This window comes from Zootoca vivipara, chromosome 12 (genome assembly GCF_963506605.1).
Source record: "Zootoca vivipara chromosome 12, rZooViv1.1, whole genome shotgun sequence".
Taxonomy (NCBI): Eukaryota; Metazoa; Chordata; class Lepidosauria; order Squamata; family Lacertidae; genus Zootoca; species Zootoca vivipara.
Window position 1 is genome coordinate 49,380,738 of NC_083287.1, and position 26,071 is coordinate 49,406,808.

Below are 26,071 nucleotides of genomic sequence, written 5' to 3' on the forward strand. Positions count from 1 at the left end.
GAGGAAGTCCCACCACGTTCGCTTGCTTCCTAGTGCGTGAACTTTGGTCTGCAGCCATCAGTGCAGTAAAACAAAACAATGTGCAGGTCCATGGGGGAGTTTGTCAATATTTGTGATACAAGGTTCCTTATTTAAATGGTGTACATGGGACAGAGAGAAATTGATGCCACACCTCACTGAATTAGGCTTCAATCCCAAGCACACTTACCTGGGAGTAAGCCCCACTCAACTCAGTGGAGCTTGCTTCTGGGTAGACATGCAAAGGATTTCACTGTTACGAAGGGAAGTGACAACACCGCAGGGTTAGTTTTAATCAGGCAGCAGGGAGACAAGTTTCTGCTGGTGAATTTATCTGTGGCTCTGCTTTCTGCACTCCACCCCTCCAACGAAAAGGTTCTGTAAGCAAGCTTCAAAAGGTCCTTTGCATATGAAGGAGAAAATACAGAAACAAAGTTAGCAGTTGTGCTGCAAATATTTCATCATGCATTGATTTCAGGATTGAGGAATGTGCCAGCTAGGACAAGATTATGAGCTGAATTGGGGTTGTTGTCATGATGCTGCAGGAAGGCAGAGTAGCTCTGACTAAGTACAGACTCGGAAGGCGAAGGCAACTTTGTCGCATCATAAACCGGGCACTTGGTGTGCATGGTTTTAAAGTAGCCCCTCCTGCTGCATTGGGCGCATGGATATTAATCTGTTTCTCTTTCTTTACAGGTCTCATCATTTCCCAAGGAATTGGAGATACGGGCCTTGATTGAAGGGCAGTTCATGGCCAAAAGGATTCATGCTGAAAAGCTGGGATATGCAATCCGTGAGTGTGTCTATGGCATGACAAGAGGGCTAAAAGAATTCTGCATTAAGCTGATAAGTCCTGTTTGAGTAGTTCCAGGCCGATCTGGATCAAAAAGAGCACAACTGCCCAGCTCTGAGGAGCACTGCCATGCTGAAGGGTCCCTGTGGGTCAGTAGTTTGAGTGTGGGCTAGAGAAAGCTTCCTCAGAGTTTTCCCTTTTCTAAACACTGGATCTGAAATGAAATATCCTGCCTGAGAGAAGGGGTGCTGAAATGGAAAAAAGTGAATCACTTGGATCTACAGAGGATTGAAAGTGTAGTTTGGGTGGTCTTCTTCCTTTTACTCTTCGACGCCATATTGTGCGATTGTTACAAGCATCAGTGTCCCTGGATGTTGTGGGTGACTGCTGGCTACATTCTGGCTCTTTGTGCATTGAGTGAAGTCCTGGCTTGCCAGTGAAAGGAAGGGTGGTTTGTTGCAGGAGCTGAGCCAAAAGTAGGAAATCACTATGCACTTGAGGTCTAACCATGTCGGCTGCTTCAAGCCTTCCAGAGCCATCTGGAATGTGCGCCTTCATTCCCTTGAGGGAGGGCTTGATTTTGGCTTCGTTCCAAGGAGGCAAGGGGGAGCCATGGACGTCTAACAGGAGGCTGAGGTTGAGCCGAGCCTATAAGCCACCAGAGCTGATTGCAACAGTGGAGCCTGCTTGCTTTGGCAGCGGCGCCACTGGAACAAACCACTCTGTCCCCAGAGAAGCTCCAGCAGTCATCACTTCAGCAGCTGCAGCCTTGCTACCAGTGGCAATTAACTTTGGCAAGGACGCCACCACCTGTACAGCTGCTGTAGGGATTGTTGGAGCTGCTCAGGATCGCTGGCTTGTTCTGATTGGACTGCTGGTTCCGTTGGGGCTGCCGCCTCTGCTTGAAGGGCCAATCAGCACTGTTGGGGTTCTAGACCTGCCAGTCTTGAGGTTGGGCAGGAGCAACAGCAGTGGCTTCTGCATCTCCTTCCTCTTGATCCTGGTGCTGGGGCAATTTCTAAGGCTGCTACCAAACGCGGGAGCTGCCGCCGCTGCCGCCTGTGGACAACAAAGGCCTGTCCCCTGAGGCCAGCCTCTGCTTCCCTTCCCTGGGACAAAGGCATAGCAGAGGTGCCACATGGCCCCAGCACTCTACAGGGCGCTCTTGCTGTATGCTTGCCAGAAGGGAATGGGTCGGAGTCACTCTTGCACTGCCGAGCTGGCGAGGGTATCTGTGTGCCCTGAGCTTATTGATTCTTGAGTCTTCTACTGACTCTTTGTATAGCTATGGGCAAGTAACCAACAACTGTTACGTTTCTGATCTGATTTGAAAGTGCAGGAAAAAAATTAACCATAGTCTGTTGTCTTCTGGGACTGTATTGGTTTAGACTGCTGGCAGCGAGTGCGGGTGGAATGCATGAATGAATGCTCCCCAGTGCTACACATCTCTGCACATGGAAAGCTAGGGGAGAAGGTTAGACTAAAGGCCTCCTCCCTCAAATCCTATCTTTCCACCTTCAGAGAAATCCATATTTTAAGCAGTAGGGGGCATTGCAACAGGCACCCCTGGGGAAGCAGTTTTAGGCGAAAGCGATCCATGCTATTATTGCTTCTAATATCTGTAGTTTGGAAAAAGCACACTTTATAATTTAGTATTTGAGTCCTGGAAACAGAGGGTCAGTTCCTGTGCTCTAGTTTCTGTTGTGGCAACGCCTGCTGTTAAGTGATGCTTGTGCCTCACGTTTCATGTTTGCCGGAAATCATACCTTTGTGAAAACAATCAAGGTTGCTCTGTTGGAAAGAGTGCTTGTTTTCGAGCCTGCTCTCCAGTCTGGAAACGTCTGCTAATTCAGTGTTTGCCGTCTCCAAAAAGTGCATATAAATTTGCATGAAGCCCAGGTCTCTTGCAATTAAGACGGAATGTTGGCTTTTATAAAACTATACTAGTGCCTGTGTCTTTGCTATCACAAAGTATAATGCAGTTTACAATACAGGTGACGACCATTTTGCATGCATTTGATTGACTCCAGACTGCCAATGCGCATACCGTTGTTGGCTCCAGAAGGGGGTGGGGTGGGGTCAGATGGCCCAGAATGCAACCCCCATGCAAATGGGGAGTTGCTTGTATGAAAACGCAAAAATGCATAACATAGCAACAGACAATAAACACCCACCTTCAGTATAAAAGGCCATAGATTGTTTAATTACCAAAGGCCTGGGAGACAAGGAATGGTTTTGCCTGGCACCTAATGTTATGTATCAAAGGCACCAGGTGAGTCTCCCTAGGGAGGGCAGTCCGCAAGTGGGGAACCACCACAGAAAAGGCCTGTTCTTGTGTTTCCACCCTCTGGACTTCTCATGGAGGAGGTACACAAAGAAGGGCCTCATATGATGAACACAGGGTCTGGGTCGGTTCCTACAGGGAGAGGCAATCCTTGAGGTATTGCGGTCCTCAGCCATTTAAGGCTTTATAGGTCAAAACCAGCACTTTGAACTGGGCTCGGAAACAAATTGGCAGGTAGTTCTGTCGGGCCAGGATCGGGGTAATATGCTCAAATGGTGTTGCCCTGGAGAGCAACTGGGCTGCTGAATTCTGCACTACCATAGCTGAATTTTCTGAACCATCTTCAGAGCAGCCCTATGTATAACGTGTTGCAGTAATCAAACCTAGAGGTTAGCAGAGCCTAGATGACAGAAGTTAGGTTATCCCTGCCTAGGGGGCAGCTAGGCCACCAGCCAAAGCTGATGGAAGGCACCTGCAACACTGAGACTGCCTGAGCCTCAAGCAACAGCATTGGAGAAATAGTTAATCTCTAGTACTAAAGAAGCATTCCTTCTATTTCTGATGTTCAAGTACCAGTGCCATTTTCAATGTAGCCAAAATGGCACCCCCTATGCCGAAGAGGGAGCCATTAGCAGATTTGGGGGGAGTCCTGAAGTTTGAAGAAGTAAAAACAAAAATATTTAGGAGTTTTGTTGCAGGTAATAATAATAATAATAATAATAATAATAATTTTATTGTTTATACCCCACCCATCTGGTTGGGTTTCCTCAGCCACTCTGGGCGGCTTACAGCATATACAAAAACTGCTGCATAATAATATATACATTGCAGAGTGACAGACAAGGGTTGCTGTATCTTTCTTCCAAGCAGACATGTGCAGTTTTAAAATCTAAATATTATTACTCATTGCTACAGGAATAGAATCCCAAAAAACACTGCACACAGTTTCTCATAGGGTCACCTAAAAAAACTGGTTTTTTCCCCCCTCTTTCCAGGAGAGGGCAGTAGATCCCACCTCATGGCAGTTTTATCTTAACAATTAGATTAATTTTATCTGACTCAGCCCTGCCTTCTAGTACAAAGACTCTTGTTGGACTGTGTGACAAAAGTTTAGTGCAGGTTTCCTGCCATGATGTAAAACTTATACTGTAGTGTTTTTTCAGTTACTGTGTTCTTCTGTATGCGTTTTAATCAAATTACAAGGAAAATCCTCTAGGAACGCCCTGTATCCTGTTAAGGGTTGTTGACCTAAGGGGTGGAAAGCAAAGAAAAAATAAAATAAAAATAAAAAATAAAGACAAAGAAAAAAAAAGCAAACACAGCTCTTTTTAATTTATACACTCTGGTCTGTGGTGGTAAAGGGAACAATTTATTTTTCATTCCCCCTGACTTCCCATTTCCCCCACATAAACCAATTGCCACTTTTCTTCTATACCCCCACCTCCCATTTTGCAAAATGAGTGTCTCAGTTTCGCAATTAGGCGACCTGGTATCTATATATGGCCTGTGGCCCTGTCTCTTCTCTGTACTTGAGTTTTTCAAAAGTTCCCGCAGCTCAATCCATTGTGGGAGCTCACTTTAAAAAAAAAAAAAAAAAAAAAAACCTCACCAAGGCAACCCAGTATCTATGCTGAGAAAATTTTGCATCCTGAATATCTTATGCAAATATGCCGTCTTTTGCTTGTTTTGCATAATTTATTCTATTTGTCCCAACAAAGAGTGTGGAGCTATTACATCTACGTCACAGAAGACCCACCTCTTGACTGCGATTCTGCTCAGCCCACCTCTCAATTTCCATGAGTTGCTGCCCCACATATTTTCAGGCTTATCTCGGAAGCTATAAGGCCCAGAGACTTGCTTTATTGTTGTTGTTTTGGGGGGGAAAAGAAAGAAAAGAAAGCTGAAATTTCCAAGACCCTTCGTCGTCTACCAGACACCAAAATGGATGATTGCACAATGCGGGCAAAGCCCGTGTGAAAGCTGTGCATGGCGAGATCAGCCCTGTGGCTTCATATTACGTGACAGTACAGTAGTGGCAATGGACCCAAGGATACACAAGCTTGGCCTTTGGACCAGAAATATCTGGAGCCCAAAAATGGCTCAGCACCTAACACGTATGCCTTTTAAATCCAGTCCTTAACCTAACTCTAAAGGTTACTAGGATTTAAAGGTTAGCATCAGTACCACCATCTTGTTTCAGGCTCTGGGAGCCTTGGGCGGAGGACTCTGGCAGACATATCCACCCCAGTGCCTTGCACTCTGCACCTCTCTGGCAGTGTACCAGAAGAGGGAGCGCTTGGCTTGGGGAACATTGCACTTGTGCGCCACCAGTGTAGGTGGGCAGAAGGAGGTACTGCAGTTTGCAAAGGCAGGGCTTGCCAGGTGACATAAGGAGTCTCAGTCTTTAGACATTGGCCTGGCTCCTCAAGTCTGAGTACCGAGTCTCTGCAAAACTGCTGACAGAGTAAACCTGCTGTTTCCAGGCTTCTCGCCTGCCTGCCTGCCTGTCCTTCCACATAGTGCCTCTCTTGCTTTGCCTTCCCAAGGCTGATGTCTTGGTGATCGGCCTTCTGCTTGCCTGGCTCTGCCGTGACTGTGCTTCCAGTCGAGAGCCCTGACAGTTGGAAACTTCATTAACTTTCCACTGTCCATGAGAAAAAATGTCTCTGTAATTCAAAAAAACCCCCTGCAAATTCTTGCTGTGTCAACAGAAGCTGCTTCAACAGTGGATACCATCTCGGTCTATTTTGCGTTTTTATTCTCTGGAACCAACACAACAGTGACTTCTTATCTCGTTTCATGGAACCAACATTTGAACAACACCCTGAAGTGTAAGCAATCCGGGCTGCCAGATTAGTTGTCAGGGGGCTCTTGACATTTGAGAGGCATCAAGCCATAGATAATGATTCTGCTTTAGGGCTGTTGGTTTGGCTGCGTTTCAAAACTCACAACTGATAGCAATGGCAATCACAGTGGCTTCCAGTGCAAGATTTGATAGGGACTTCTTTGTAAAACTACTGCCTGGCAGTTCTCTAAATGAATTTCCTTACTATCGAGAATCACCTTCCTTTCCCCTTTCCCTTTTTAGTTTCCATAAGTACACAGATCCCTCATCCAGGACAGGAGATTCTGTGTGGCTACCAAACTGAAATCTTCCTGCAATTTCTCTCCCCGCACCACCACGTTTCCCTCTGCTTTCAGGAAAGAGAGAATCTCTGGGCATATTCTCATGCTCATATTCTCATGCCAAACACTTTTCTATGCTGCCAGGTTTATGCAGGCAGTTAAGAAAACACATTTCCATAATAGGGAGGCAGGGGAGCCTGAACCGGGTAAAAAGCTAGTACAGTACCTTAATTCCCTGGTGGTGGCATCTATTTGTATGTATGTGAAATTAGGATTATTATTTTTTTGCCTCTATGTCCATTGAGTTTTGTTTGCCATTTTACTGTACATTCACTGAGTTTGGAGAAATCCTTTCGGAGCTCCACACAATCCCCTTTTGTTCTAGTCAATCTGAACAATGTGGTATCATCAGCAACTGTGGTAACCTTATTACTCACCCCAATCCTAAATCATTGTGAACACATTAAAAAGCATAGGTCCCCAAACCAACACTTTCTACATTGGAAGAACTGTACATTTATTCCTACTCTTGGCTTCCAGTTTCCTAACTAGTTCGACTGGATCACCTCTAGCTAGATGCTTTCTGACACTCTCAAATAACTCTTAAAGGTTAGTGAGATAGTACTTAACCTTGCAGAAGCCATGCTGATCACGCTTCAGCAAAATTTGTACTTCTATATGCTAGGTACTCCTGGGTTTAATAATGCTTTCCACCAGTTTTCCCCAAGAGACATAATTTTCTGGATTCCCTCTGGATTCCTTAAAAAAAAAAAAGGTGTTACATTGGCCACTTTCTAGTCCTTGGGTGTGGGCGCTGATTTTAGGGACAAGTTACATATTTATGTTACTATACCAGCAATTTCACATTTGAATTCTTTAAGAGTTCGGGTGTGTGTGTGTGCAGGTTCTCCACTCCTGATCTAGTCCATGATGCACTGTTACTTGTTAAATGCAAAAAAACATTTGAGCAGTTCATTCTGGGGCACAGTGGTGTTTCAAGACGTTCTTTTCAAGGGTTCTTTTTCAGACTTTTTGGAGCTTGGGGTCTCTGTGTGTCTCAAGTGAGTGCATTTTAATGGCATTTTGAAAATGTTAGGTTTATCCACCTCCTTCCCATCTGGAAGGATAAATATACTGTAGACATAATGTAGTTGGGATGGTGTTGGTGTTGTCACATATTCAGATTGCAAGATTGGTACGCTGTTGTTTTGATGTTTGACATCTTGCTCCTGCTACCCTGTTAGCCTGGCCCTTAACTCTGGTCAAATCCACAGGCCTCCAGAGATGTAACATGCTGTTAATAAAATGCCGTGTTTGAATTCAGTATATAATTCGCACCCTTTAAAATTTGGATCTGATAATGTAAGCGCTGAGCCTAGGGCTTGCTGATCAGAAGGTCGGCGGTTCGATTCCCTGTGATGGGGTGAGCTCCCATTGCTTGGTCCCAGCTCTTGCCAAGCTAGCAGTTCGAAAGCACGTCAAAATGCAAGTAGATAAATAGGAACCGCTACAGCGGGAAGGTAAACGGTGTTTCCATGTGCTGCTCTGGTTTGCCAGAAGCGGCTTTGTCATGCTGGCCACATGACCTGGAAGCTATACGCCGGCTCCCTTGGCCAATAATGCGAGATGAGCGCGCAACCCCAGAGTCGGTCACGACTGGACCTAATGGTCAGGGGTCCCTTTACCTTTAATGTAAGTGTATTGGGGACTTTAAAAATTGGGCCGTTGCCTATGGTGTGCCAACAGGTTTATGAACAGAGGCCCACTACATGCCCCATGAATTTGCTCCATAAATACAGGCCGGCAATATTAACTCATGGGTAGGCAAACTAAGGCCCAGGGGCCGGATCCAGCCGAATTGCCTTCTAAATCTGGCCCGTGGACAGTCCGGGAATCAGTGTGTTTTTACACGAGTAGATTGTGTGCTTTTATTTAAAATGCATCTCTGGGTTATTTGTGGGGGGGGTATAGAAATTCATTCATATCCCCCCCCCTGAATATAGTCTGCCCCCCGCCCCAAGGTCTGAGGGACAGTGGACCGGCCCCCTGCTGAAAAGGTTTGCTGACCCCTGCTTTAACTGAGCAACGCCTGAGCAAACTTGCATATGAGCAGAATGGAATGTCAGCTGGTGCTCTTGCTGTGACGAGAGTGAACCTGTTCAGTAATGTTGGATCCCTAATGCTTCTTCTCTAAATCCCACTTTCTCTTCCCAACACGAGTCCAGTTCTCACTGTCATGTGTCTGGGCATTGCTGCACCAGACTCCAGTTACAGCGGCCTTTAACGCTTGAACACAGTGACAGAAAAGAAGCATTCTGGGGAGAAAGCTAGGCTTGAACCCTTATAATGAGGGAATGATCTGTAGAGAGGCACTGTAGGCCACATGAGACCCTCGTCTGCAGTGCGAAGGGCTGTATCCCAGCAGTGGAGCCTCTGCTTTGCATGCAGAAGGTCTCAGGTTCTGTTGCTGCCATCAGCAAGTAGGGCCAAGAATGAGCATTTCCCAGAAGCACTGCAATGTTTTTTCAAAGTGGTTACTGCTTTGTGGTAGCAAGGTTAAGCTCTGTAAAGCTTTGGCATTCATTTTGTTTTAATGGCATTTTGCAGCATATAATTTTAGACATGCTTTTAGTCCATTGTTAGTTCCATCCCTGGAACTTTCAGAATAGGGGGAGGCTATTTAAATAAATAAATAGCTTCAGTACGCTGTACGGTATTGACCCAGTGTAAAGTGCTGCCTCGATGGCATCTTTATCACTGGCAAGGTTAAACGAGATTTGCACAGTCCACGTGAACAGTCTCCTGGGCAAGCTCAGTTGACATGAATGGGCTATTCCCACCCTGCATTATGCACCTTAGTAGATGTGTTGCCAGATTCAGTGTTTTCTACAGGGAACAACCCCCTCCCCCCGGTCTTGCTTGCATGGCAAACTGCACTTGCTGGAATTCTGTCTTCTGAACAACTATTAAAGGCGCAGGAGCCCTGACCTTGTTTTGCATCTGATCACCCTAATTAGATCTAGTCTGATCCTCTGGAGCAGCAGAAAACGATTTTGCCTTCTATGTGCCCATGTGAAAATCTTTGCGGAGCTGCCTCCTTTGCGGCTAATGCAGCCCGTGCAGCTGATTCTGGCCCCAGTTTCACATTTTTAAGAGCTCTGCTTAAACGTGAGCAACAACCTGTCAAAATCCTTTTCTGTCACCTTTTGTTGTGTTCACTGCTGAAGAGTTATGGCTACCTGTGTCGTAACTAATGTTGTTCCTCCTTGGATGAGGTGAAGAGCTCTGCAAGGAGGCCACTCTGTAATTGCATACAGATTAAATCGATGGCTTTTTCTTTTTCGTTTTGCCCAGAGGGACTTGCAGTTCTCAAAGACAATCAATGCTGAGATGTTGCCCTGGTTGCCAGCTTCCCTCTTGCCATTCTTTGCTCTGAGTTTTCATTGTGTTCCTTAAGCTTGACACCAGCTATCATGTCTGACGCCTGCTGTTGTGTTGAAAACAAACAAAAAGGAAAGTGGTACACAGGTGGAAATTTACATTATATATACACACAAACACCCTATTCAAATTGTTTGAGGCCTTGAGTTTGTTCTGTGTTTTAAAAGGGAAGAAAAGAAATGCAGGATATAACTCTCCAGAATACACGCACAGACAAGTGCACAAACCATCTCTTGGCAGAATGAGCAGGTTTTAAAAAAGAACAACATGACAATGGTCAGTGAGTGTGGCAATAACCCCACTCTTCACACAGTGCAGGCAGAAATAGTGTGCACTTCAATCTGGGTGTCAAGAGACTCCAGGGATGCTCAGTAGAGGCTGTGGTGTCTAGGGCATGAAGTTTTATTTACACATATCTGAGCATGTTGTTGTTGTTTAGTCGTTTAGTCGTGTCCGACTCTTCGTGACCCCATGGACCATAGCACGCCAGGCACTCCTGTCTTCCACTGCCTCCCGCAGTTTGGTCAAACTCATGTTGGTAGCTTCGAGAACACTGTCCAACCATCTTGTCCTCTGACGTCCCCTTCTCCTAGTGCCCTCAATCTTTCCCAACATCAGGGTCTTTTCCAAGGATTCTTCTCTTCTCATGAGGTGGCCAAAGTATTGGAGCCTCAGCTTCACGATCTGTCCTTCCAGGGAGCACTCAGGGCTGATTTCCTTAATGGATAGGTTTGATCTTCTTGCAGTCCATGGGACTCTCAAGAGTCTCCTCCAGCACCATAATTCAAAAGCATCAATTCTTCGGCATATCTGAGCATAGGATAGTGTTAACACCCCAACAGATCTTGCTTTCCAGAGAGATCCCCAAGCCATAGCTTTGGGTCTATCACAGAGCAAGACAAGACACTGTGTCTCCAGCTTTCCAGCACCAGTCAAAACTCTCTCTCTCTTGCACACAGCCCCACTTAGCCTATTGTTCCCCATCTTTACAAAGCCATCTTGCTTCCAACTAGGTGTGGGGAGGGGGAAGGAGGGCTATTCTCATTCGTCTCTGTGGGAACCGAGCAACCTTTTTGAACATGTAAAGGGTGGTACTTAACTGGTCAACTAATGCCATAAAGGACCTGGTCTGACTGGTTCAGCAGGAGGGAGATCTGGGGCAGAGCACAGTGGCAGGGAAATCCCCCTTGCCATTCCGACCAAGAAGCTTTCCTCGTGCCGTCCTGACCATGTCTGCTCAGAATGAATTTACACTGAGTTCAGTGGGACTTACTCATGGATGAATGGTGTTAGGATTGCAGACTTACAGGGTGAAAAAAGCTATGGAAAGTAGCAGCGGATCCCTTCGTTCCATTGAACTTGTGGGACTTCAGTGCCCCAACTCATTTGACTGCATTGTCTGGCGATAACAGTGGCTGCCATTCAGGATTGGCCAGTGTTTGGCTTCATAGCAGTGATTTGCAGAAAGGTTCTTTTGCACGTTGCCGGTTTTCTGAGCAGAGTGCAACATGCAGAAGGTTATAGAGTGAAGTCTAGCCTAAGGATACAACAAAGGCAGTTTAATTCATGTTTAACACCTCTAATGAGCAATAAAAGTGGATTACATGCATGAGACATTTTTGCATGCAAGAATTCAGCCAGGGATTTCTTTATTTTTTTAACTCTTATTGGTCGCTCAAGCTGGAGCTCAAGCAGAAAATATGAACATTAATTCTTATTATTTCTATGTTCATGGCATTAGAGAAAAACTTAGGCACAAAAGACAAGCAACTGCCTCAAGGAGTTTACAACCCAAAATTTGGCAATCCAATTTTTGTGGCAAGGATAATGAGGGATAAGAAGATGGATTTGTTGATGGTGAGGAAAAGAGTTTATTGTGTTTTCTTTTTGTTGCTATTTTGACTGCCTTTTGATCATATTTTAAAAAGGCCCCATTGCATACCTAGTGATGGACAAATTATTTTACATGTTGTGAAAGGGCGTCCTTTGTCAGAAGCCCACTTATATGTTTAAATGCTTGCATCCATTCAAATGAAAGGGGACTGTGCATATCCTCCATTCATTTTTGCTAGAGAGAAATTCCTGGAAGAGCTTACCTATTATGGGATACCAGCAAGATGCACGCTGAATAACACGAAATAATGTTTGAAATCTGCAGCATGGCCTAGCTTCCGAGAGAGAGCCCAGAATTTTCAAACATGCAATACAGGTGAGAGGGAACACATACAGGATTGGACTACTTGCTCTAGATTTTACACTGGCATTTAAACTGTGCTTTTAGAAAGCCCTTTCTTTGTTGCTTTTGCTAGGAGGAGTGGGGCATTTGTGATGAAGGCCCACATGATCCTCATGCCCAGATTGGTTCCATTAAAGTTGAAAGGGTGGAAAAAGTATTTCTATTGCACACATCACTGAAGTGACTCAAGAGGGGAAGGGGGACACATATGCAGGTGTCTGGAACATTAACAGGAAGATTGTTAGTAGACTGTGAACCAATATTTGTACCCATTATTTGTCAATGTAGGCATTACTTGCGTGGTGTACTCATTATAGTTGTACCTTGGTTTTTGAACAACTTAGTTCTCGAATGTTTTTGGCTCCCAAATGCTGCAAACCTGGAAGTGACTGTTCCGGTTTGCAAACTATTTTTGGAAGCCGAACGTCCGATGGATCTTCCGCGGCTTCTGATTGGCTGCAGGATCTTCCTGCAGCCAATCAGAAGCTGCTGCCACCCCCATTTTGGAAGTCCAACAGACATCCGGAACGGATTCCGTTCGACTTCCAAGGTACAACTGTACTAGATAAAAGTGAAAACCGAGACACAAAAGTTGTTGAGTTTTCTTTTGCAAAATCTCAAAAAATAAAAAATTGCCATATGCCTAGACATTGCTTCCCACTGCAGTATTCCGGCTACGTCTGGGAAATTCAGGACGTATGACAGCCCTAATAGTGTGCCCATCAGTTTCTTCTATGGCATCTGCAAAGGTCCCAGTAAATATCCCCTGAAAATAAGTCACAATACACGAGAGAATGTTTGCTCTTTAGTTCCTTTTTGCACTGGCTCAGCATCTCCTATGTTGCACCTTGCCCACTTGGAACAATGCTCACTGAATACCAGGGTTGGAGACCCACTCTTCCATCTACTCTGGAGATGTGCAAAGAGCTTCTCTTTCTGAGCAAGCATTGGTGTATGTGGCTTTCCCCCCCATCAATGCTGCATCTGATGGAACTTACCTGCCATTTTTGTGATAGCACCCATTTTCACATCTCCAAATGTGCCCACTGGTCGAAAAAGGTTGGCGACTCCTCCTGTGGTGAACAAATCTCAGGTTTTTGTGAGCCCCACCAGGGAAAAAGGAAAGCTGTCTCCAGAGCTGAACCCTACCCAGTGGCAGAGGCACCCTCTCCAACACCCGGGGCGGGACGCCAAGGGGCGGGATGAACCGCCAGGTGGCGCACGTGCGGCAGCCCTTATGGATGTTTGCATGCATGGCGCGCACAGGCGGCAGCCCGTATGGACGCCATGCGAGCGATTCCCATTCTAACTGCGTGTGCACCCTCGGCCGCTATACAGCAGGGGGGAAGCAGGGGGCCATCTTGTCATCCCCCCGAGTGGTGCCCGGGGCAGCCTGCCCCCTCCGCCCCCCCTTCATACACCCCTGACCCCACCCCCTTTGCTGCTCTGAATGAGTCAAGAACCAAACCTTGACTCACCTCCCCTGCTGGGGCTGGCCAAACTGAAGTCAATGGACATCCCTGTTCTCATATTTCAGCTTCCACTGGCTCTGAATGATGTGTTTTCCTTGGCAAGTTAGAACCTGTGCTGAGAAAAAACTCCAGAGAATTTTGAAAGGAGCAAATGTATTTTAAAAAAGCGTGCCTATGCTCTAGGGGCAGATTTCTAATAATTTTGCAGTTGATAGTTTGACAGGACTAAATCAATTTTTAGAGGGTATATGCATGGTGCAAATAAACTGATAAATGCATTTGTCAATCTTAGCTGAGAATGTCACTAATTTGCCTGTTACCTCTCCTTCCCATTTGTGGCTATCCAATCAGATCGCTCCTTTGAAAGGTAACCTGTATACATGCTGCTGTCTGCTGATTTATTATGATGTGCCAGCTTTTAAGTAGATCCTATTTATACAAATCAAATGTCTTTCCCACAAGGAATCGCTCTGTATATAGTTTACTTATCCATTTTAATTACAAGTGGGGTAAACAAATGAGCAAACTTTGCTTTGGAACTGGGGCATTTTTTGCACAGGAATTGGAGCTATTGTGCTGCTGGCCAAGGGAAGCAAAGCTTTTGGTTTAACTTGTCTGCTTTATATTACTCCTGTATCAACGCGAAATCTCCCTTGAATACCAGGATTAAACTTTGTGGTATACACATTCAGAGCGCCTTGGTTACATTTCACGTTTGGGCACTAGTTCTGCATCTCCTCCTGTTTTTCATGAATTCCAGGAAAACTATAAAACATGTGGAATTGTGATACCCTCCTTGAACACTGAAAATCCACAGTTAAACTTGGTATGTATTTACATGAGAACCGGTGTGATATAGTGGCTAGGATGTTGAACTTAGCTGTCAGGGATCGGACTCAAGAGGGCGAGATGGAGGAGGAGGAACGGTGGAGATCACCCCTCCATCTTCTCCTGATACTGCAGAAGATGAGGGAGACAACCTTGATTTACAGCAGGGCTTTGAGGGGTCTGAGGAAAGTCACAGCTCAAGAGAGAGACGAACAGAAAAGTTGGGAAGTGTTAGAAGAAGGGGGAAGGAGAAACAGGGCAGCTGGATGACACATTGTCACTGGAAAGTATTTCTGATCCCCCTTCTCCCAGAATGCGGCGTTCGTTAAGAGTACAGCAACAATGGACTCAAAGACATTTGACCACGAGTGGCCACCATCAGGGAAGTTGCTGTTGGTAGGAAGGAGGGAGGAGGAGCCCAGTTTGGAGCGAAGCCATTGTTAAGGCTTGTTGCTTTAGTTTGTCTCTTGCTATTAGGATTGAATAAAACTCATTAAAAGGAGTCTACCTTGTTTTATCTGCTCTTGCTGCAACTGGGGGAGGAATAGCTTTCCCGGAGCCTTAACAGCCTTGACATTAGCCAGGGTTCAAATCCCCACTTTGGTGAGTGGGTGACCTCGGATCTTTAACCGACTCACCCTAGCCTACCTCCCCTGCTTGTTGTGAGGATAAAGTGAGGGAAACCATGTGCACTTCCCCCAGGGAAGATGGGATAAAACAGAAATAAATAAATATACTTGGTTTGCCAGGGAGCCTTATTTTCTGAGGCTAGGACTTACAACCTAGCGAGCTTCCTAGGACTGTGTGTGAATCTGCTTCATGGCTCCTTTCAGGCATAGATGGGAGCTGGGGTGGACAATACCATCCCCTGCAATTAGCTAGTACTATGTAGCCACCAGATTGGCTGTTGGACATAGTATAAATAACAGGAGCCTGATCTTCTGTCCCTGCCTGGTTATCAAGGAAGTATCTTCTGACACCTGCACTCCAGCCCAGCCTTCCCCAACCTGGTACCCTCCAGATGTTTTGGACCACTGCTCCCATCGTCCCTGACAATGTTAGCCGGGGCTGGTGGGAGTTGGAGTCCAACAAACATCTAAAACAGGGATCGGCAAGGCTTACCTGGTATGGGCTGGATCACTCCCGTGGAGATCCTCTGTGGACCAGACCGGCGCAGTGCGACACCGGAAATTGCGTCTCTTCATGTCCATGGCGCCAGAAATTGCTTCTGCACATGCCCAAATGCCGGAAATTGTGCCTGCAGAGAAGTGTTTTTCAGTGTGTGGGCATGCGCAGAAGCAATTTCTGGCGCCACGGACATGCGCAGACATGATTTCCAGAGCCACAGAAGAGATTCCCCACGCCGTGCTGCACTGGTTTAGCGTAGCGTGTGGGGACTCGCCAAGCAAGTGGCTTGGTTTGGGGATGGCTCATGGGTCGGTTTAGCGACCCTCATGGGCCGCTTCCGGCCCATGGGCCTTAGGCTGCCGACCTCTGGTCAAAAAGGTCCTAGGAAGGCTGTTCCAGTTCACACCCCTTGCAGTGGTCCTGCTGGCAAAGGTCATCATGAATCATCTAGGGCTGGAAAACATTCCTCCTGGGTTCAAGTTTGAGGTTGGACGCTTACATTCCTTGCCTAATCCTGGCCGTTGGCAGTTTTGAAGGTAGAGAACAGGCGGTATGCTCTGAGCCCCAGACATGTTGTGGAACTGCAGCTTTGCAAAGGCCTGAGTGATGCTCTTTGCTAATCACGCAGGCCTGTGTCAATAGAGATCTACGTTACTTATTCTCCCAAAGCAAACTTTGTATAGGTTTTTTTTTAATAAAAAAAGCCTAAACTTGGTTTCTAGGCCTGTGTATTCATTATATTATAATGAAAGGCTGGAACCGCTTGAATGATCTTTTCAAATTAAAAGGGTACTTCAAGTTTAAATAGTTCCATTAAATTTATCAAGGGCTCTGAACATTTGTGCTCCAGATGGAGTCTATCAAGCTAGTTACTAAATGTGTGATTATTCCTGTTGATGCTAATACAGGGCTCTGGCGATGTTCACTCCAACATTTGAGGCTGTTAGGAGTGAACATGCATGGAACCGGACTCTGCAGTGTTATATACGCTGAATAGAGTAGTGTTTTTCCCTTTGGATGAAAAATGCAGAGATCTTTCCTCTTCACACTCAGAAAGATGCATAGATATTTTCTGGATCACTTCCCAAAACAAAAGACAGAAATCCTCTTGCAGTTGTTAACATTGCTTTTCTGCAACTCACCCTACTGTCTACCTGGTCAATTAAGGCTCAGGGATAGGAATGTGCTTTCTAGGCAATGATGATGCCCCTGGGATTCCCCTAGGGCAGTCAGAGGTACAGTGGTGCCTCGCTTAACGAATGCCCTGCTTAACGAAATTTCCGCTTAACGAAAGGATTTTTCGAGCGGAGGTTGCCTCGCTAGACGAATGCGTTTTACGAAAAATTTGTCTAGCGAATCGCGGTTTCCCATAGGAATGCATTGAAATTCAATTAATGCGTTCCTATGGGCAAAAAAAAAAAAATCAAAAAAATTTCAATGCATTCCTATGGGATTCGCTAGATGAATTTTTCGCTATAAGAAAAGACCCGTGGAACGAATTAATTTTGTCTAGCGAGGCACCACTGTAGTACAGTTGGCTACGTCAGGGAACCCCAGAGCATTCTTAATTTGCTTCCTTGGGTTGAGGCTGCTGGCCATTTCTTTGCAAGAAGAGAGGCATCTATGTTTCACAGGGCCTCTCCAGCCTCTGTTCTTGATGGGCATAAATTGGTAGAGGCAGTGCATTTCCCCTAAAAAGATATGTTTAGGGGTACTCTCACTTTGATTCAAGAAAATCACCATTTTATAGTTCAAATTGGGAAAAATAAATACAACAAATGGACAAAAGTACAAAGATTCACAAAATGTTTAGGGGTATGCGTACCCCCACATCCCCCCCAGGAAAAAAGCTCTGGGTAGCGGTACCCAGAATAATGAATTAAGAGTGCAATCCTAACCCTGTTTTTTCCCCAGAAGGAAGCCCTATTGAATTCAGTGAAACTTGCTCCCTGGTTGTTGGTGTTATGCTTGCAGCCACCAGCCCCTTACACAACACACTAATGCACCCTAGCATTGAGTTCGGGGCTGGGGGGGGGGAAGAAGGGGCGTTTGAAGAAGTGAGCCTTGGGGCTGCTTCATAAGTTGTAACTTAAACACTGGAACCAGTTGCTAAGTATAGAGTATAGTGAGTCATATTTCAGTGGCACAGATGTAAAAAACGTAATCTTGTTTGTTTGCAAAACAGTTCATATGAATAGCAACTTGGAAGGGGTCCCCGTTCAATTGACCAAATTTTGCAGCCATGGCAGCACAAAATTCCCTTGGTGTCTGGTACTTCTCTGTGGAAGCATTTCTAAGTATAGGCACAATTCAGAAGCAGTGCTGTACATGCATGTCTCAGCAATTGTTTTAAATTGTTTTTAATATTGCAGTTTAATGCTGCAACCCAGCCTGGGACTTTAGGGAAACGGGCAGGTAATAAATTAATAATAATAATAATATTCATAATACTATAGCTTGTTCCAAGTATTTATAATGTTGTTTTTTAACTGCTGCTGCTACTTAGGTTTTTTATTTTTGTGTGGTTTACGAAAACGTTGTTTAATGTTACTGGTTTTGAACAGATCTGCATTCGTTAAGGTATTCCAAGTCTCCCATTGCAGCCGCTTTGTGAAGATTTGCCTGAGAACCCAGGATATAAATATGTAAATAAGCAAAAACAAACAAACCCAACTTTCTTTCTTTATATATTCGCAATCCTCTATGCTTCTTTTTGTCAAAACAGCAATAAGCACAAAAAGAGCTGATGCGCCCTTTATCACCCCATCACGGTGAGCTGCCAAAATTATTTCTTCATTCCAGCTATTAAAGGTGTGTAGGAGCCATGTCCTACGGCTGGGCGGATCTGTCAATTTTGGTTTCTCATTCTTCCACTCTCAAGCTCTGTTCTTCATATTTGCACATCGTTTTTTGTTTTTGTTTAATAGAAAAAGCCTTTAAGGAGCTTTAGCATTTTAGGGTGAATTTCTCCCAGTATACATTTCTGCCTAATATACAGACATACCTCAGAGATTTTGCAGGTTTGATTCCAGACCACTGCAGTAAAGCGAATATTGCAATAAAACTCGTCACACAATTTTGGGGGTGTCCCAGTGCATGAAAAAGTTACATTTATACTATACTGTAGTCTATTAAGCCAGGCCCCCATGGCTTCAGGGGCAGGAGGGCAAAAACCCAGCTCCAGCCCTAGACAGCTCCAATCCTTTCACAGTGGTGGTGTTGGCGGCAGCGGCAGCAGCAGCAGCAGCAGCAGCAGCAGCAGCAGCAGCAGCAGCAGCAGCAGCAGCAGGGACCTTCCTCCCCTTGGAAGTAGCCGGGCTTCTTGTAGCTGCACCCACATCCTCCTAAGGAGCAATATTTGTGAAACACAATAAAAAATGAGGTATGCCTGTACACCCATTTGCAAGCAGTTTCCCTTGATATAAAGCTCTTTTATATTTTTACCCTAATTATAGGCATTTTATACCAATTGCTTGGCTGAAGAAACTGCATTGCAAAGTTTGGAAAAGCGTGAATTTTTAAAAAGGATGGCCCTGTCTCAGTTTGTGTGGGGTTTCGGGAAGTGCAAATAATAATAATAATAATAATAATAATAATAATAATAATAATAATAATAATAATGCTGATAATTATAATGATAATTTATTTATACCCTGTCCATCTGGCTGGGTTTCCCAACAGAATTAAAAGCACAATAAAACATCAAACATTAAAAACTTCCCTAAACAGGGCTGCCTTCAGATGTCTTCCAAAAGTCAGATAGTTGTTTATTTCCTTGACATCTGATGGGAGGGCGTTCCACAGGGCAGGTGCCACCACCGAGAAGGCCCTCTGCCTGGTTCCCTGTAACCTCACTTCTTGCAGGGAGGGAACTGCCAGAAGGCCCTTGGAGCTGGACCTCAGTGTCCAGACTGAACAATGTGTGTGTGTGTGTATGGGGGAGGTTTGCCTTCAGCTGCAAACTGAGGCAGGTTTCTCCCCTATCCCTACCTGTCCTCCTCTGTGTTTTGGTCAGCCTTAACATATGCATGGGTGGGGAAAACTCCACTTGCTACATTTCTGCTTGTTCTGAAACTGATAAAGCCACAGCAGCCTTGCTAGGAAAACAGCAGCAGCAGCAACAACGACAAGCCCTATTGGGGATCCAGTCTTAAATGTCTTGCTGTGCCACTGCAACATCTCCGATGGGCAGCTTAAGAGGCCAGAGCTTAAGCCCTGTGCCTCAAACATTTAGCAAAAGGAGGGAGCTAATGGGCAGAATATTCCTAGATGGCTCCCATCAGGAAGGCATTTGAATAAAAGAGCAATTATCTCAGAAGAATGCAATAGTGGTTTTTTTTAAAAACAGCCTAATTTATTTTACTGCCACTCTTTGCACTATTTTTTTTATTTCACAGCTCTAATATATATTAATTAATTGCATGAAATAATGCCAATAAATCTAACAAGGTTTGTCTAAAGCTTGGCTGCACAGGGGGAACTGGGTATTTGTTGCAAAGGGAGGGAGAGATTTACGGAGATATTATGAAATCTTCTATTACTGTAGATAGCCCTTAATGAAACCTTTTAACAGCCCTTTAAAATTGTTTTAATTTTACCCTGGACTTTAATTTGAATGAAATCATTACCATTGTTAAATTAGTTAAACTCTAAATTAGGAAATGTAAATGAAGTGAACCTGGAATCCAATGTGGATATTGTTTTTATTGACATTCTGTAGAGCAGTGGCGTGGAACAAATTCCAATTAGATTTGATCTGCTCTTTGCCGTGCAGGCACCTGACTCTTCACCGAGCCCAGTATCTTACCTTAAATGCTCTGCCTGGGGGGGAAAGTACCACCGTTGCAATATAAGCCCTTTTGCTCTCCCCCCCCAGTTGAATTCTCATTTAGATCACTAGTACTGAGCGTGCATTTGGACCCTGAAACTTCTAGAAACCCCACATTATTGCACAGGCCCTGTCTGAAGCTTCAGGTGTCTACAGCGGCCAGTGCGCAGAGCATTGGAGTGTCCCAGGCTTGTAGATTTCTCTGTCTTGTGGGCTGGATCATTATCTCCCTATCCCTGGTGGGCCAAATTGGGCAGGTGGGCAGCATAGCTGTCAAGTTTTCCCTTTTCTCACGAGGAAGCCTATTCAGCATAAGGGAATTTCCCTTAAAAAAAGGGAGAACTTGACAGCTATGATAGGCAGGGCTACCCACCTGTCAATCACCTGACACCATAGGGATCTCAGGTGATGCTGCGAATTGAAGCCCTGAGGAAATACAGGTGAAACTCGGAAAATTAGAACATCGTCAAAAAGTGCATTTGTTTCAGTAATGCAACTTAAAAGGTGAAACCAATATATGAGATAGATGCATGACATGCAAAGCAAGATATGTCAAGCTTTTATTTGTTGTAATAGTAATTATTTGTTATTAGGCGGGTCAGTTATAAATGGAATGTAAGTAATGAAATGTAATAGTGATGCTTGTTTTTGTATTATTGTAACTATTTGTTTTATTACTGTGGAATTTCCAAAAAGAACGCATTTGTAAAAATTAAAAGAAAAATTAAAAAGAATAAGTTGCATTACTGAAATAAATGCACTTTTCGATGATATTCTAATTTTCCGAGTTTCACCTGTACGTACTGGATTGGGTTGTGCAAGTCACTTTCACAACTCGGGGACATGGTATCAGACCAATTGCAGTCTGAGCAATTGCAGGGCATATACCTAGTCCACCATCATGGGCCAAAGTATTTGTTATTCTGTCAACAACAACCAAAAAGGTTTCCATCCCATCCCCACCCCGCTCTCCTGTTAATGGAGTCCATTTTGTATTTCCATTTCCCCTTCTTGACCTTCCAAAGCTTCCCAGCGCATAAGAAGCACATAGCATTTCTAGGTCACTGAGCTGACTTAACACTATGTGGCATTATGATCTCAGAGAGACCTGTTTAATGGGACTGTTTTCTTTGCTGCCCTGTGACGTTCTGAGACAGAGGGTGAGTTCAGATGCTGAAAATTCATGCTTACTAGAAAGAAGAAAAAAATTGGGGGAGGGTAAAGGTAAGAATACAACCTTTATTGAATACAGTTCAGAAAATGAAAGAGCTCCCATATATGTACCTTAGCAGACACTGCGCAGGGAGAGGTATTGTTACCAGGAATGAATAAGTGCTCTGATGGCTAGATGGTCAGTCTAGGAGTTCATAGTGATGGCAAGAAGGAAAGATGAGGAAGGACCAAGGCATCATCATGGCCGCCATCTTGCCCCAGAGATACTGCATTCTCTCCAAACTCTTCCTCAGCTATCAAACCTCCTTCACTTGCACTCTTTGTTATCTTGGCCAGTTTGTCAGTACAGTGGTACCTCTGGTTACGAACTTAATTTGTTCTGGAGGTCCATTCTTAACTTGATAATGTTCTTAACCTGAGGTACTACTTTAGCTAATGGGGCCTCCCGCTGCCGCCACGCAATTTCTGTTCTTATCCTGAGGTAAAGTTCTTAACCCGAGGTACTACTTCTGGGTTAGCGGAGTCTGTAACCTGAAGTGTTTGTAACCCGAGGTACCACTGTAGATGGTCAGAGAGATAACTGGTAATTGGTCATGGGTTGATATTGGAGTGCTCTTCCAGACTGAGGTCATCTTTCCTGGGGCCTGACTGAATGCCAAAAGTACACACGTGAACTCCTGCCTGACTTAGACCATTGGCCCATCCAGCCAGTACTGTCTACTCTGGTGGGCAGCCACAGCAACTCTTCTGCATCTCAGATAAAGATCTTTCCCAGCACCCATAATATGGGCCTGGGCTTATCAGTTGTCCCATCAGTCCCAACAATTCAGAAGGGTCTGCTAGTGAAGCTAGTTGCTGACCAAGATATTGGGAGAACCTAAAACATGCTACAAAAAAGTTGTCCCAACCATTTCCAAGCTCCTGTGTTTCTTTAGATTTTTTGGGAGAATCATATTAACCTGGCTTGATTTGTATCCTACAATTTCCCATACAAAGGCAGATAGAGCTTTCGTATGTTGCTATTTGAATGTCCCCAAAATGTTAACAACTAGTGCTTACTTTGCTTTCATTTATCTGCTTATATGTCTGCTGCCAGTTCACTAAACCCATTATTACGGTATTATTCCCCTTTCCTCCATTTCCTCCTTTTACAGGGGTATGAATAAAAATACTGCAGTAAAAAGTACTAAAATCTGGGTCCTTCATTTAACTGGCTGATTAACCAAAGCTTTGGTTGATTTATCAGCGGAAGAAATAAGGGTACGCATCCTTGATTCGTGTTGGTCTGTTCATAAGGATTCTGTCCTTATTAAAGTCTGATGCACAGCTCAGAAGCTTCGCTTAGAAAATTCGGATGGCACAGATCAACTTGATTAATGTTTTCAGAAGATTGTTTCTGACACCAGCTTATGTTCTAGTTTGAAATGTGTAAATAAATGTTCAAGTTACATATTAAAGTTACAGCTGAAGTTTGCAGGAAACTGTTAGCCCAGAGAGCAGCTTCCTGAGTGTAGACCTGCGAGGCAGAAACATACAAATCCCATGTTGACCAAGCCATCTTTAAATTAAAACACGATTCTAAAGTTGAGAGAATCATCTTTCCCCAACAGCCCTAATGGATGCTCTGAGAGTAGTAACAGCTACCGTAAGTTCAGCAGTTTCCTAGAAATCTTTCAATTTCATGCAGTTCACCTCCTTGGAGAGAGGACAATATCTGAGAAACCATGGGATAATTTCTGTTAACAAATGGTGTCTCCAATTTAGGTAAACTTAGATTATCACACACAATAGCCATGTGCTCTTGGTTGAGGTTTTCAATATTCTGTAAGCCTTTTAGCAAGTAGAATGGGACATTTCTGGCTTTGGACATAAAGAATTCAGAAAGTCACATATAATCTGAATATAGGGCAAAACAGATACAAATCCAGAGTGAGTGTCTTGAATTGCAAGATTGGACACAGGTGGGGTTCACTGGAGCATTGGTTTCCAGAACTGGGGCCATCTTAGAAAAAGCTTACTATCAGTCTTGTTGGATATATAAGATTCGTGATGGGCTGCTATGGGCAGTATTTTCCACTTTGTCTGTTTCCATTGAATCTTGCAGCATCCCTCTCCTGGCTGCCTTGATGGTGGCAACTGGGAGGTATCACAGGTTTGATGTCTGGAGGAATTCCAGTAAGTTTTCAGGCACAATTTGCCACTGCTTAACACCTTTCTATCATCTCAGGCATCCTAGCTATAAGGCACCCCTGCCATAAGGCAAGGTGTCAGCAACTGGTTTTTTTTTTGGGGGGGGTGATATTAAGGGCAGCAGAGTGGGAGATAAATCTGATTCCTCTAAAACAGTCCAGGCCTTATACAAGTCAGGTCTTCAGTTTCATCTCACTGGCTGGTAGCAGCTCTCCAGGGTTTTAGGCCAGAATCTTTTCTGGCCCTACTTGGAAGGTACCAGGTTGGACTGAGGTACAGTCCTTCCCCATTCATTTCAATGGGATTTTTACCAGCTCCTGGTGGATTGTGTGCCTTTTTCTGGTAGTGAAAAGGTAACAGGAGCAGGTGAGCAATGAAATGGAGATTGCAGAATACATGAAAAGCATACATTTCCTACTAAAAGAGACACAAAACCTTTGGTTCCTGAGAATGCTAAAGCTATCCAATATTAGAAGAGTAAGGGAACTTAACTCTTTATTAGAGTGCCAGGTCAAATGAGCACATCAACTCTTGGTAGATTTTGCCCCAATGAGACAGCTGTGAGGAATGAAGGTCCTGGCCTTTCCACAGCTGCATAGGTCTCCTTGTCCCCCGGTTCCTTCCCAAGCAATTTGAGACTCTGCCGGCATGCCTGTTTCTGCTCCTCCCTCTTCATACCCCTTCTGGTTCTGGGAGACCAGGGGAAGGGGAGCAGCAGCAGGGGAAGACCCTCTGGCTTTTTCACCAGCCTGACTCATCTCTGCCTCTTGGCCTCTCTCCTCTCCCACTACTAATCCTGATTCTGGACTTCTCTCTGTTCCAGCCTCTTCCTCCTTACTAAACCCTGTTACCTCTTCAGCTTCCGACACCTCCTGCTCCCAATCTTCTCCCTCTTCTACCTCTGACCACTCATTGCCATTCCACCACCAATCCTCTGGCTCTGAGCCTTCTTCCCTTAGGGGTTCCCCAGCTGCATCCAGCCAGTCCATGACAAAAGGTGAGAGTTGTTTTGTGCTGAAATGTTTTGGCTCATCCCTGATGAGGATGAATCACTATGTGTGTAGCAGTGATTCTGTGTGTGTGTGTGTGTGTGTGTGTGTATGTCACACTCTCAACAATTGTGGGAGGTAGGATGGGAATCAACAGCCTGGAGCAGAAATAAGTGCAGTTCAGTCTCGACTCTTAATGACTGGATGTGACATTTTCCCTGACCTCTGAGTTTGAAGGTCTCGAAGCTCCTTGCAGCTTTTCTTTTGGAATAAGGGTTGTACATTAACCTCTTTCTGTCATTCATTGGCCGCGGACCAGTCAGCTGCTCAGATTTGCCACCCCGTGTAACTCTGCTGTGTTTGAACAGGCCGAGCTAATTACATTAGGTAGTCTGTCCAAATTTTTACAGATTAATTTACGGCATAATGAACAGGCTCAGTGATGGAGGAGCAGCTGAAGAAAAGAGGGATGAGCTGACCTTGTCAGTCAAAAGGATCTGGAGACATACTGCTCTTTTCCCAGCTGGCTTTTGAGTTATGCAGAATGTCAGTGACATGTTTAATTATTTTTGACAAATGAAGAATGCCTTCATCTTTATGCCATATTGCATTATGCCAAGGGTTCTCTGACTTTGCCCCTGCGAGACTCTCTTAAGTCAAGGGGGGGGGAACTATTAGAGGTTCCCCATGCCCATAAATGACTACCCTAGTCATCACACAACTGCGTTCTAGGAATTTGGATGGTAATTTGTATCGCACTGTTCCTAAGAGCTTACTGTTTTTCACATGCATTATCTTTGCAAACTTTATCACAGTCCTGCAAAGTAGGCATGTAGTGTTATCCCAGTGCGTTTTCGAGCGCAATTCAAAGTGTTGGTGCTGACCTTTAAAGCCCAAACGGCCTCGGCCCAGTATACCTGAAGGAGTGTCTCAAACCCCATCATTCAGCCCAGACACTGAGGTCCTCCTCCGAGGGTCTTCTGCTGATTCCCTTGCTGCGAGAAGTGAGGTTACAGGGAAACAGGCAGAGGGCCTTCTCGGTAGTGGCGCCCTCCCTGTGGAACGCCCTCCCATCAGATGTCAAAGAAATAAACAACTACCTGACTTTTAGAAAACATCTGAAGGCAGCCCTGTATCGGGAGGTTTTTAATGTTTGATGTTTTAGTATGTTTTGATATATGCTGTGAGCCGCCCAGAGTGGCTGGGGAAGCCCAGCAAGATGGGCGGGGTATAAATATTATTATTATTATTATTATTATTATTATTATTATTAATAATTTCCATATCATAGCTGGGATTGAGGCCCAGAAACAGTGGCTTGTCTAGTGTGGGGTTTTTTTGGGTTGTTGCTAAGATCAGATTTGAACTAAGGGCATTTCCAAGTTCTCAACATAAGCTGTTAAGTGCCATGCTATGGTAGCTCTCAAAGGTCTATAGGGGATTCTTTACCTTTTCTGCAGTTTGCTAGACTGCAGGAAAAGACCTAAGTCTTTGACATATTATGTTTTTCTTTTTTTGAACATTTCTTGTGTCTTTGTCTGTTCTCTATGCATCTTAAGGTATTG

General features: G+C 44.7%; 1 protein-coding gene across 2 annotated transcripts in view; it reads left to right on the forward strand.

Moving 5' to 3' along the window:
- XYLB (xylulokinase) overlaps nt 1–26,071 on the forward strand; it is a 95,532-nt gene that overhangs the window by 29,830 nt on the left and 39,631 nt on the right. For both annotated transcript variants that reach the window (XR_009558425.1, XM_035129159.2), the window contains exon 15: nt 715–811. Coding sequence is in view for 1 of the 2 variants with exons in the window: in XM_035129159.2 (XP_034985050.2) it covers nt 715–811 (97 nt within the window). In the remaining variant the exon portion in view is untranslated. The remainder of the gene's footprint in view (nt 1–714; nt 812–26,071) is intronic.